This window comes from Pseudophryne corroboree, chromosome 12 (assembly GCF_028390025.1).
Source record: "Pseudophryne corroboree isolate aPseCor3 chromosome 12, aPseCor3.hap2, whole genome shotgun sequence".
In the NCBI taxonomy this organism is placed as follows: Eukaryota; Metazoa; Chordata; class Amphibia; order Anura; family Myobatrachidae; genus Pseudophryne; species Pseudophryne corroboree.
Window position 1 is genome coordinate 6,888,612 of NC_086455.1, and position 13,450 is coordinate 6,902,061.

The 13,450-nt window shown below is 51.9% G+C and overlaps 1 protein-coding gene across 3 annotated transcripts in view; it reads right to left on the bottom strand.

Moving 5' to 3' along the window:
• Positions 1-13,450, bottom strand: part of SHE (Src homology 2 domain containing E) — a 34,134-nt gene that overhangs the window by 11,276 nt on the left and 9,408 nt on the right. For all 3 annotated transcript variants that reach the window (XM_063946836.1, XM_063946835.1, XM_063946837.1), the window contains exons 2-3: positions 7,345-8,215; positions 5,893-6,019 (exon numbers count right to left, since the gene is read on the bottom strand). In XM_063946836.1, coding sequence (XP_063802906.1) covers positions 5,893-6,019; positions 7,345-7,767 — 550 coding nt within the window. In that variant the 5' untranslated portion in view covers positions 7,768-8,215. The remainder of the gene's footprint in view (positions 1-5,892; positions 6,020-7,344; positions 8,216-13,450) is intronic.

The window sequence follows — 13,450 nt, forward strand, 5'->3', positions numbered from 1 at the left end:
ATAGACACTCCTGTTTGCAAGAAATGCAGGAATCGACCGAGTTGAAATTTCTTCGTGGGGCCTTCCTGGCCTCACACCACGCAACATATTTTCGCCACATGTGGTGATAATGTTGTGCGGTCACCTCCTTCCTGGCTTTGACCAGGGTAGGAATGACCTCTTCCGGAATGCCTTTTTCCCTTAGGATCCGGCGTTCCACCGCCATGCCGTCAAACGCAGCCGCGGTAAGTCTTGGAACAGACATGGTACTTACTGAAGCAAGTCCCTTCTTAGCGGCAGAGGCCATGAGTCCTCTGTGAGCATTTCTTGAAGTTCCGGGTACCAAGTCCTTCTTGGCCAATCCGGAGCCACGAGTATAGTTCTTACTCCTCTACGTCTTATAATTCTCAGTACCTTGGGTATGAGAAGCAGAGGAGGGAACACATACACCGACTGGTACACCCACGGTGTTAGCAGAACGTCCACAGCTATTGCTTCTTGTGCCGCCCTGTCTGTTTACGTGGGCGACTGCCGTGATGTTGTCCCACTGGATCAATACCGGCTGACCTTGAAGCAGAGGTCTTGCTAAGCTTAGAGCATTGTAAATTGCCCTTAGCTCCAGTATATTTATGTGGAGAGAAGTCTCCAGACTATATCACACTCCCTGGAAATTTTTTCCCTGTGTGACTGCTCCCCAGCCTCTCAGGCTGGCATCTGTGGTCACCAGGACCCAGTCCTGAATGCCGAATCTGCGGCCCTTTAATAGATGAGCACTCTGCAGCCACCGCAGAAGAAACACCCTTGTCCTTGGAGACAGGGTTATCCGCTGATGCATCTGAAGATGCGATCCGGACCATTTTTCCAGCAGATCCCACTGAAAAGTTCTTGCGTGAAATCTGCCGAATGGAATCGCTTCGTAAGAAGCCACCATTTTTCCCAGGACCCTTGTGCAATGATGCACTGACACTTTTCCTGGTTTTAGGAGGTTCCTGACTAGCTCGGATAACTCCCTGGCTTTCTTCTCCGGGAGAAACACCCTTTTCTGGACTGTGTCCAGAATCATCCCTAGGAACAGTAGACGTGTCGTCGGAAACAGCTGCGATTTTGGAATATTTAGAATCCACCCGTGCTGTCGTAGAACTACTTGAGATAGTGCTACTCCGACCTCCAACTGTTCTCTGGACCTTGCCCTTATCAGGAGATCGTCCATTTTCTTTGAAGAAGAATCATCATTTCGGCCATTACCTTGGTAAAGACCCGGGGTGCCGTGGACAATCCAAACGGCAGCGTCTGAAACTGATAGTGACAGTTCTGTACCACGAACCTGAGGTACCCTTGGTGAGAAGGGCAAATTTGGGACATGGAGGTAAGCATCCCTGATGTCCAGGGACACCTGGTTCGCTATCACTGCTCTGAGTGACTCCATCTTGATTTGAACCTTTGTATGTAAGTGTTCAAATATTTCAGATTTAGAATAGGTCTCACCGAGCCGTCTGGCTTCAGTACCACAATATAGTGTGGAATAATACCCCTTTCCTTGTTGTAGGAGGGGTACTTTGATTATCACCTGCTGGGAATACAGCTTGTGAATTTTTTCCAATACTGCCTCCCTGTCGGAGGGAGACGTTGGTAAAGCAGACTTCAGGAACCTGCGAGGGGGAGACGTCTCGAATTTCCAATCTGTACCCCTGGGATACTACTTGTAGTCTCCAGGGGTCCACCTGCGAGTGAGCCCACTGCGTGCTGAAACTCTTGAGACGACCCCCCACCGCACCTGAGTCCGCTTGTACGGCCCCAGCGTCATGCTGAGGACTTGGTAGAAGCGGTGGAGGGCTTCTGTTCCTGGGAATGGGCTGCCTGCTGCAGTCTTCTTCCCTTTCCTCTATCCCTGGGCAGATATGACTGGCCTTTTGCCCGCTTGCCCTTATGGGGACGAAAGGACTGAGGCTGAAAAGACGGTGTCTTTTTCTGCTGAGATGTGACTTGGGGTAAAAAAGGTGTATTTTCCAGCTGTTGCCGTGGCCACCAGGTCCGATGGACCGACCCCAAATAACTCCTCCCCTTTATACGGCAATACTTCCATGTGCCGTTTGGAATCTGCATCACCTGACCACTGTCGTGTCCATAAACATCTTCTGGCAGATATGGACATCGCACTTACTCTTGATGCCAGAGTGCAAATATCCCTCTGTGCATCTCGCATATATAGAAATGCATCCTTTAAATGCTCTATAGTCAATAAAATACTGTCCCTGTCAAGGGTATCAATATTTTTCAGTCAGGGAATTCGACCAAGCCACCCCAGCGCTGCACATCCAGGCTGAGGCGATCGCTGGTCGCAGTATAACACCAGTATGTGTGTATATACTTTTTAGGATATTTTCCAGCCTCCTATCAGCTGGCTCCTTGAGGGCGGCCGTATCTGGAGACGGTAACGCCACTTGTGATAAGCGTGTGAGCGCCTTATCCACCCTAAGGGGTGTTTCCCAACGCGCCCTAGCTTCTGGCGGGAAAAGGTATACCGCCAATAATTTTCTATCGGGGGAAACCCACGCATCATCACACACTTCATGTAATTTATCTGATTCAGGAAAAACTACAAGTAGTTTTTTCACACCCCACATAATACCCTTTTTGTGGTACTTGTAGTATCAGAAATATGTAACACCTCCTTCATTGCCCTTAACATGTAACGTGTGGCCCTAAAGGAAAATACGTTTGTTTCTTCACCGTCGACACTGGAGTCAGTGTCCGTGTCTGTGTCTGTGTCGACCGACTGAGGTAAATGGGCGTTTTAAAGCCCCTGACGGTGTTTGAGACGCCTGGACAGGTACTAATTTGTTTGCCGGCCGTCTCATGTCGTCAACCGACCTTGCAGCGTGTTGACATTATCACGTAATTCCCTAAATAAGCCATCCATTCCGGTGTCGACTCCCTAGAGAGTGACATCACCATTACAGGCAATTGCTCCGCCTCCTCACCAACATCGTCCTCATACATGTCGACACACACGTACCGACACACAGCACACACACAGGGAATGCTCTGATAGAGGACAGGACCCCGCTAGCCCTTTGGGGAGACAGAGGGAGAGTTTGCCAGCACACACCAAAACGCTATAATTATACAGGGACAACCTTTATATAAGTGTTTTCCCTTATAGCATCTTAATATATAATCATATCGCCAAATAAGTGCCCCCCCTCTCTGTTTTAACCCTGTTTCTGTAGTGCAGTGCAGGGGAGAGCCTGGGAGCCTTCCCACCAGCAGTTCTGTGAGGGAAAATGGCGCTGTGTGCTGAGGAGAATAGGCCCCGCCCCCTTTTCGGCGGGCTTCTTCTCCCGTTTTTCTGACAACCTGGCAGGGGTTAAATACATCCATATAGCCCCAGAGGCTATATGTGATGTATTTTTAGCCAGTATAGGTACTTTCATTGCTGCTCAGGGCGCCCCCCCCAGCGCCCTGCACCCTCAGTGACCGTTGGTGTGAAGTGTGCTGAGAGCAATGGCGCACAGCTGCAGTGCTGTGCGCTACCTCATGAAGACTGAGAAGTCTTCAGCCGCCGATTTCTGGACCTCTTCTCTCTTCAGCATCTGCAAGGGGGTCGGCGGCGCGGCTCCGGTGACCCATCCAGGCTGTACCTGTGATCGTCCCTCTGGAGCTAGTGTCCAGTAGCCTAAGAAGCCAATCCATCCTGCACGCAGGTGAGTTCACTTCTTCTCCCCTAAGTCCCTCGTTGCAGTGAGCCTGTTGCCAGCAGGACTCACTGAAAATAAAAAACCTAATAAAACTTTTACTCTAAGCAGCTCTTTAGGAGAGCCACCTAGATTGCACCCTTCTCGGCCGGGCACAAAAACCTAACTGAGGCTTGGAGGAGGGTCATAGGGGGAGGAGCCAGTGCACACCACCTGATCCTAAAGCTTTTACTTTTGTGCCCTGTCTCCTGCGGAGCCGCTATTCCCCATGGTCCTGACGGAGTCCCCAGCATCCACTTAGGACGTCAGAGAAAATAGGTTTTCATTGCCTCCCAGGGCGCCCCCCTTCCAGCGCCCTGCACCCTCAGTGACTGCCGTGTGAAGTGTGCTGAGAGGAAATGGCGCACAGCTGCAGTGCTGTGCGCTACCTTAAGAAGACTGAGGAGTCTTCATGCCGCCGATTCTGGACCTTCTTCTTGTTTCAGCATCTGCAAGGGGGCCGGCGGCGAGGCTCCGGTGACCATCCAGGCTGTACCTGTGATCGTCCCTCTGGAGCTAATGTCCAGTAGCCAAAGAAGCCAATCCATCCTGCACGCAGGTGAGTTCACTTCTTCTCCCCTAAGTCCCTCGTTGCAGTGATCCTGTTGCCAGCAGGACTCACTGTAAAATAAAAAACCTAAGCTAAACTTTTCTAAGCAGCTCTTTAGGAGAGACACCTAGATTGCACCCTTCTCGGCCGGGCACAAAAATCTAACTGAGGCTTGGAGGAGGGTCATAGGGGGAGGAGCCAGTGCACACCACCTGATCCTAAAGCTTTACTTTTTGTGCCCTGTCTCCTGCGGAGCCGCTATTCCCCATGGTCCTTTCAGGAACCCCAGCATCCACTAGGACGATAGAGAAAACATTAGTGTAAAAATTGGCAAAAACCCCCTGTATTAGGCGATGGAGCTATTCCCGAACACAGTGCTGCAAGATAAGACAGGGATACAAATCCATTCTTCCCGGCTGCGTCCACCCATTCTCGCTCCCCACCCCTGGGCCACCGCTGGAGCCTGGAGAGCTGGCTATCCCATTCTTATGGCGCCATGGCAACAGGGCCCATCCTGTTAGCCGCCGTGGCTTCCTGTCGGCGTATTTAGCCGTCCACAATAGGAAGCCAGCCCGAGAGGCAGGATGCAGACAGCGGAAGTCACACCCAGGCCCAGAAAAGGGGGCAACAAGTTTGGAAAATACCTTTTTAATTGAAACAGAGATGGGCCCTGCACAGGGGCGGCAGTCACACAGATCCGGGTAAATACACGACTTAGGGAGCGCCCGTTACTGCATAATATACCATTTACATCTGTTATACGGAAACTGCTGTGACATCACTAAGAGCAGGAGGACTTTACAAGTGGTACACGGAATAATTATGTTCGGAAACATCCACTTATCCTATAGAGCATAGGTCTTTAACCTGCGGCCCTCCAGCTGCTGTGGAACTATACAGCCCAGCATGCTCTGCCTCAGTATTAGCATACTTTAATAGCAAAACCGTGGCAGGGCATGTGTAGTTTCACAGCAGCTGGAGGATCACAGGTTGAAGACCCATGCTATAGAGCATGCTGAGACTTCTGGTTCCACGGCATGGTGGCTCGGATGATCGCTTATGCTAGATGGACCGCCCGGTACTAATCTGCCAGGTTCTGCCCTTCGTGGTACATCCCACCCAATAATACGTGCACCAGCAGCAAATTCTGAGGGGGCCTGCGTAAAGGGTACTGACCCTTAGAATATATACTGGCTCTCTATGCGGCAATGTTAAATGGTTAAAGTCCCACACGGCCGATAAGGGAGGGGGGGTATCCACTTACAGGGACATGGTGGAGGGAGGGGGCAGGAAACTGGCGTTTCCTCCTGGAGGGAGAGATAAGGACTGGAGTTTGGGAAACAAGCACATAGTCACAGCTCCAACTACAGGGTCATGAACTTCAACCCCCCCCCCCCCATCCCAACCACCGCCACGGAGAGAACAGGCCAGGCACTTCTCAGTAACAATGATGACCATGTACCTTCCTGGAGCTTTGGCTGTGAAAGGGTTAATGTATTCCATGGGACTCCCCCCCCCCCTTCTGTTTGTTCTCCTCCTGGCAGGGGGCAGAGGTGATGGAAAGAGTCATACACAACAAGTGCTGGTATAGAAGGACAGGTAGGGAAGAGGTGACCGTGAGGTAGCTACCAGTTATCATCTGCTGGGCATCATATGGCTCCATGTACCCGTCGTTCTCGCCGACTCTCTCCAGGTCGCGCTGTCCTTTGGTGCGTGTGGCATCGTAAGGGTCAGCGTAATCCTCCAGGATGATGATCTGCGTTGGGAGAGGAGGTTAGGGATGGTAAATATGTGAGACATTACCCATGTGGCTGTAAGCGCCCACCGGTGACCACACCTAAAGCGCACTGGTCACCTGGCCAGCACGGGCAGCCACCGCGCGCGCAATATTTATAGGAAATTAGTCCAGTCGGTTCACTAGCAAATAGTGAAGTCATTTTGTGCCTCATGCCTCAGTGAGGTCAATAGTTCCTAGCGAGTGGGAGGACCAATCAGACTCCTCAATGACCATGACTGCGGCTTCCCATTGGCCGTCCTGCACAAAGATCCATTGATGACAATAAAACAGCCCCCTCAAGGGCAGGGGTGGGGAACCTGCGGCCCTCCAGTTGTTGCTGAACTACACATCCAAGCATGCCCTGCAACAGTTTTAGCATGGCCAAATAGCAAAACTGTAGCAGGGCATGCTGGTATATGTAGTTCAACAACAGCTGGAGGGCCAAAGGTTCCCCACCCCTGCTCGAGGACTACATCATACCTCCCAACATGACCCTCTCTATTAGGGACACAGTGCTTTGTTCTCTTACTTTCTCTAGAGAGGTCATGTTGGGAGGTATGATACATTATTGTGAAAAACTGCAGAATAAATAATAGAGGTTTTACTCAGCAAGCAAAGATCTACAAGTATGTACTGCTTTAGGAAGAAGCCGTGCTCCTGTCTAACGTCCTATTAAAACAGTATGCCAGGCTGGGGCGACTGAAATACAGCAACACGATTCCGTCAGCAATGCAACGGCCTCATCCATACCAGATTATATCACACTGGTGTAGAGACTGTGCACTGGTAATGACAGCGAGAGCAGTTAGAGAGACATTGCTCTTACAAAAAAAATTGTAAAACACATAGGTTCTCAAACTCGGTCCTCAGGACCCCACACAGTGCATGTTTTCCAGGTTTCCCCACAGAATCACAAGTGAAATAATTAGCTCCACCTGTGGATCTTTTAAAAAGTGTCACTAATGAGTACACCTGTGCACCTGCTGGGTGTCCTGGGAACTGTGTCAGTGAGTAATAAGTACACCTGTGCACCCGTTAGGTAACTTGGGAAATGTGTCAGTGAGTAATGAGTACACCCGTACACACGCGAGGTGACCTGGAAAACATGAACTGCTTGGTGTCCCGAGGAACAAATTGGAGAACCACTGAACATATGACCCCTAGGTGGAGCTGTTCCATTGCAGTATTTGAAAGATATATTTCAGCTCAGCCCCCACGGCTATTCCTTCTAATAAAGATGAATAAAGTGAAAATAATCACTACTTATAGGTAGGATAAATAAAGACGTGGTCTTATGTACTTACCGTTTCCTCCTTCACCCCTTTCTCCTTCTCTTGTCCCGGTTCATCGGCCTCCTGGAAATTTCTTCCGTTCTTCTCCTGCAGGTTGGGATCCACCTTGATGAGGCGGTTAATGTATGTGCTGTGTCCCTTAGGGGCCCGGAGAGCACCAATTTCATCTCTGGAATTTTTTCTGCTCTTGCCAGCTAGAAGACTTTGCAGGCCCTCCCTGGACAACCGGCTATCCTTAACTCCCTTTCCCTGCCCCTCGGATGACGAGTTCTTGCGATTCTTAACAGACGAGCCTTGGGGCGCCGCCGAATCCGTGCAAGAGTTTTTGCGGGAGGCCCCGACTTTAGGCAGCGTTTTGGCCCCCGGGAACCCAGGCTTAGCTCTGTCTGAAACATTCTTCAGTGTCAAAGGGAGTTCCTTAAACCACTTTGCCATGACCAGAGCCAAGGGCCGCAGGGGCCCCAAGACGTCGGCCTGCGCTATCCGGGGGTCCCCAGTATCCAGTGACTGATACTTGCTTCTCTGGCCCCCACCGCTGCCAAGGTCTCTAGATTTATTTTTGATGTGGGGTCAGGGGCTTTTCTGGATGGTGGCTGTCCCAGCCTGCTCTCTGAAGTGGGAAGCAGGACCAGACTACTCAGAGAAGGTATTTTGATGATGTCCTGGGTCCGCCTAGGAAGAATTAACAGCGGTAGAGTTTCAGGGATGGGGTGTTGGCCCGTTATTCACCAAACGGGGTCCTCTGTAGTAATGCTGGAGGTTTCCAATGTAAGAGGGGGCTCCTCACACTCCGGACGGAGTCTCGGCAGTCACACAGGGCGAGGGGCAGAGAGGTCTCGGGCTGTCAGCAACACGTACATCTAACAATAGGCGGATCGGCAGCCTGAAAAACAGATATGTGTGTGATTAGAGCTCCCAGTCACGTCAGGCAGCTCTTCCAGCCATTCCCAGGGGAGAGGATGTACACTTCCTCCATGGCACAACGGGAGGAGGTCTCTCTCTCTCCGACTGCCCCAGTCATCTATCACACCGCTGCTCAAATCTCTAATTCACACTCTAGAGGGGGCAGACTCGCTACAGATATAAGGGGCCCTGCAGCCCCCCACACTCTCCCCAACAGTCTGCAAATCCTCTGGTAATAGGTGAGATAGTCTCTGTCACTCTCCCCATCACCCTCTGGTAATGGAGGGCAGTCTCTGTCACTCTCCCTATCACCCTCTGGTAATGGAGGACAGTCTCTGTCACTCTCCCTATCACCCTCTGGTAATGGGGATCAGTCTCTGTCACTCTCTGGTAATGGGGGACAGTCTCTGTCACTCTCTGGTAATGGGGGGCAGTCTCTGTCACTCTCCCTATCACTCTCTGGTAACGGGGACAGTCTCTGTCACTCTCCCTATCATCCTCTGGGAATGGGGGGCAGTCTCTGTCACTCTCCCTATCATCCTCTGGGAATGGGGGGCAGTCTCTGTCACTCTCCCTATCATCCTCTGGTAATGGGGGGTAGTCTCTGTCACTCTCCCTATCATCCTCTGGTAATGGGAGGCAGTCTCTGTCACTCTCCCTATCATCCTCTGGTAATGGGGGGCAGTCTCTATCACTCTCCCTATCATCCTCTGGTAATGGGGGGCAGTCTCTGTCACTCTCCCTATCACCCTCTGGTAATGGGGGGCAGTCTCTGTCACTCTCCCTATCATCCTCTGGTAATGGGGGGCAGTCTCTGTCACTCTCCCTATCACCCTCTGGTAATGGGGGGCAGTCACTGTCACGCTCCCTATCATCCTCTGGTAATGGGGGACAGTCTCTGTCACTCTCTGGTAATGGGGGACAGTCTCTGTCACTCTCTGGTAATGGGGGGCAGTCTCTGTCACTCTCTGGTAATGGGGGGCAGTCTCTGTCACTCTCCCTATCATCCTCTGGTAATGGGGGACAGTCTCTGTCACTCTCTGGTAATGGGGGACAGTCTCTGTCACTCTCTGGTAATGGGGGGCAGTCTCTGTCACTCTCCCTATCATCCTCTGGGAATGGGGGACAGTCTCTGTCACTCTCCCTATCACCCTCTGATAATGGGGGGCAGTCTCTATCACTCTCCCCATCACCCTCTGGTAATGGGGGTCAGTCTCTGTCACTCTCCCCATCACCCTCTGGTAATGGGGGGCAGTCTCTGTCACTCTCCCTATCACCCTCTGGTAATGGGGGACAGTCTCTGTCACTCTCCCTATCACCCTCTGGTAATGGGGATCAGTCTCTGTCACTCTCTGGTAATGGGGGGCAGTCTCTGTCACTCTCTGGTAATGGGGGGCAGTCTCTGTCACTCTCTGGTAATGGGGGGCAGTCTCTGTCACTCTCCCTATCATCCTCTGGTAATGGGGGGCAGTCTCGGTCACTCTCCCTATCACCCTCTGGTAATGGGGGACAGTCTCTGTCACTCTCCCTATCACCCTCTGGTAATGGGGGACAGTCTCTGTCACACTCCCTATCACCCTCTGGTAATGGGGGGCAGTCTCTGTCACTCTCCCTATCACCCTCTGGTAATGGGGGACAGTCTCTGTCACTCTCCCTATCACCCTCTGGTAATGGGGATCAGTCTCTGTCACTCTCTGGTAATGGGGATCAGTCTCTGTCACTCTCTGGTAATGGAGGGCAGTCTCTATCACTCTCCCTATCATCCTCTGGTAATGGGGGGCAGTCTCTGTCACTCTCCCCATCACCCTCTGGTAATGGGGGGCAGTCTCTGTCACTCTCCCTATCATCCTCTGGTAATGGGGGGCAGTCTCTGAGTCACTCTCTCTATCATATTCTGGTAATGGGGACAGTCTCTGTCACTCTCCCTATCACCCTCTGGTAATGGGGGGCAGTCTCTATCACTCTCCCTATCACTCTCTGGTAATGGGGGGCAGTCTCTATCACTCTCCCTATCACTCTCTGGTAATGGGGGGCAGTCTCTATCACTCTCCCTATCACTCTCTGGTAATGGGGGGCAGTCTCTATCACTCTCCCTATCACTCTCTGGTAATGGGGGGCAGTCTCTGTCACTCTCTCTATCATCCTCTGGTAATGGGGGGCAGTCTCTATCACTCTACCTATCACTCTCTGGTAATGGGGGGCAGTCTCTATCACTCTCCCTATCACACTCTGGTAATGGGGGGCAGTCTCTATCACTCTCCCTATCACCCTCTGGTAATGGGGGGCAGTCTCTGTCACTCTATCATCCTCTGGTAATGGGGGACAGTCTCTGTCACTCTCTCTATCACACTCTGGTAATGGGGGGCAGTCTCTGTCACTCTCCCTATCATCCTCTGGTAATGGGGGGCAGTCTCTGTCACTCACCCTATCACTCTCTGGTAATGGGGAGCAGTCTCTGTCACTCTCCCTATCACCCTCTGGTAATGGGGGGCAGTCTCTATCACTCTCCCTATCACCCTCTGGTAATGGGGGCAGTCTCTGTCACTCTCTCTATCATCCTCTGGTAATGGGGGACAGTCTCTATCACTCTCCCTATCATCCTCTGGGAATGGGGGGCAGTCTCTATCACTCTCCCTATCATCCTCTGGTAATGGGGGACAGTCTCTATCACTCTCTCTATCATCCTCTGGTAATGGGGGGCAGTCTCTGTCACTCTCTCTATCATCCTCTGGTAATGGGGGACAGTCTCTATCACTCTCCCTATCACCCTCTGGTAATGGGGGCAGTCTCTGTCACTCTCCCTATCACCCTCTGGTAATGGGGGGCAGTCTCTGTCACTCTCCCTATCACCCTCTGGGAATGGGGAGCAGTCTCTGTCACTCTCCCTATCACCCTCTGGTAATGGGGGGCAGTCTCTATCACTCTCCCTATCACCCTCTGGGAATGGGGGACAGTCTCTATCACTCTCCCTATCATCCTCTAGTAATGGGGGGCAGTCTCTGTCACTCTCTCTATCATCCTCTGGTAATGGAGGACAGTCTCTATCACTCTCCCTATCATCCTCTGGTAATGGGGGGCAGTCTCTGTCACTCTCCCTATCACCCTCTGGTAATGGGGGACAGTCTCTGTCACTCTATCATCCTCTGGTAATGGAGGACAGTCTCTTTCACTCTCCCTATCACCCTCTGGTAATGGGGGGCAGTCTCTGTCACTCTCCCTATCATCCTCTGGTAATGGGGGGCAGTCTCTGTCACTCTCCCTATCATCCTCTGGTAATGGGGGGCAGTCTCTATCACTCTCCATATCATCCCCTGGTAATGGGGGGCAGTCTCTGTCACTCTCCCTATCATCCTCTGGTAATGGGGGGCAGTCTCTATCACTCTCCATATCATCCCCTGGTAATGGGGGACAGTCTCTGTCACTCTCTCTATCATCCTCTGGGAATGGGGAGCAGTCTCTGTCACTCTCCCTATCATCCTCTGGTAATGGGGGGCAGTCTCTATCACTCTCCATATCATCCTCTGGTAATGGGGAGCAGTCTCTATCACTCTCCCTATCATCCTCTGGTAATGGGGGGCAGTCTCTGTCACTCTCCCTATCACTCTCTGGTAATGGGGAGCAGTCTCTGTCACTCTCCCTATCACCCTCTGGTAATGGGGGGCAGTCTCTATCACTCTCCCTATCACCCTCTGGTAATGGGGGCAGTCTCTGTCACTCTCTCTATCATCCTCTGGTAATGGGAGGCAGTCTCTGTCACTCTCCCTATCATCCTCTGGTAATGGGGGGCAGTCTCTATCACTCTCCCTATCATCCTCTGGTAATGGGGGGCAGTCTCTGTCACTCTCCCTATCATCCTCTGGTAATGGGGGGCAGTCTCTATCACTCTCCATATCATCCTCTGGTAATGGGGAGCAGTCTCTATCACTCTCCCTATCATCCTCTGGTAATGGGGGGCAGTCTCTGTCACTCTCCCTATCACTCTCTGGTAATGGGGAGCAGTCTCTGTCACTCTCCCTATCACCCTCTGGTAATGGGGGGCAGTCTCTATCACTCTCCCTATCACCCTCTGGTAATGGGGGCAGTCTCTGTCACTCTCTCTATCATCCTCTGGTAATGGTGGACAGTCTCTATCACTCTCCCTATCACCCTCTGGTAATGGGGGCAGTCTCTGTCACTCTCTCTATCATCCTCTGGTAATGGGGGACAGTCTCTATCACTCTCCCTATCATCCTCTGGGAATGGGGGGCAGTCTCTATCACTCTCCCTATCATCCTCTGGTAATGGGGGACAGTCTCTATCACTCTCTCTATCATCCTCTGGTAATGGGGGGCAGTCTCTGTCACTCTCTCTATCATCCTCTGGTAATGGGGGACAGTCTCTATCACTCTCCCTATCACCCTCTGGTAATGGGGGCAGTCTCTGTCACTCTCCCTATCACCCTCTGGTAATGGGGGGCAGTCTCTGTCACTCTCCCTATCACCCTCTGGGAATGGGGAGCAGTCTCTGTCACTCTCCCTATCACCCTCTGGTAATGGGGGGCAGTCTCTATCACTCTCCCTATCACCCTCTGGGAATGGGGGACAGTCTCTATCACTCTCCCTATCATCCTCTAGTAATGGGGGGCAGTCTCTGTCACTCTCTCTATCATCCTCTGGTAATGGAGGACAGTCTCTATCACTCTCCCTATCATCCTCTGGTAATGGAGGGCAGTCTCTGTCACTCTCTCTATCATCCTCTGGTAATGGGGGGCAGTCTCTATCACTCTCCCTATCATCCTCTGGTAATGGAGGACAGTCTCTTTCACTCTCCCTATCACCCTCTGGTAATGGGGGGCAGTCTCTGTCACTCTCCCTATCATCCTCTGGTAATGGGGGGCAGTCTCTGTCACTCTCCCTATCATCCTCTGGTAATGGGGGGCAGTCTCTATCACTCTCCATATCATCCCCTGGTAATGGGGGGCAGTCTCTGTCACTCTCCCTATCATCCTCTGGTAATGGGGGACAGTCTCTATCACTCTCCCTATCATCCTCTGGTAATGGGGAGCAGTCTCTGTCACTCTCTCTATCATCCTCTGGTAATGGGGGGCAGTCTCTATCACTCTCCCTATCACCCTCTGGGAATGGGGGGCAGTCTCTGTCACTCTCCCTATCACCCTCTGGGAATGGGGGGCAGTCTCTGTCACTCTCCCTATCACTCTCTGGTAATGGGGGACAGT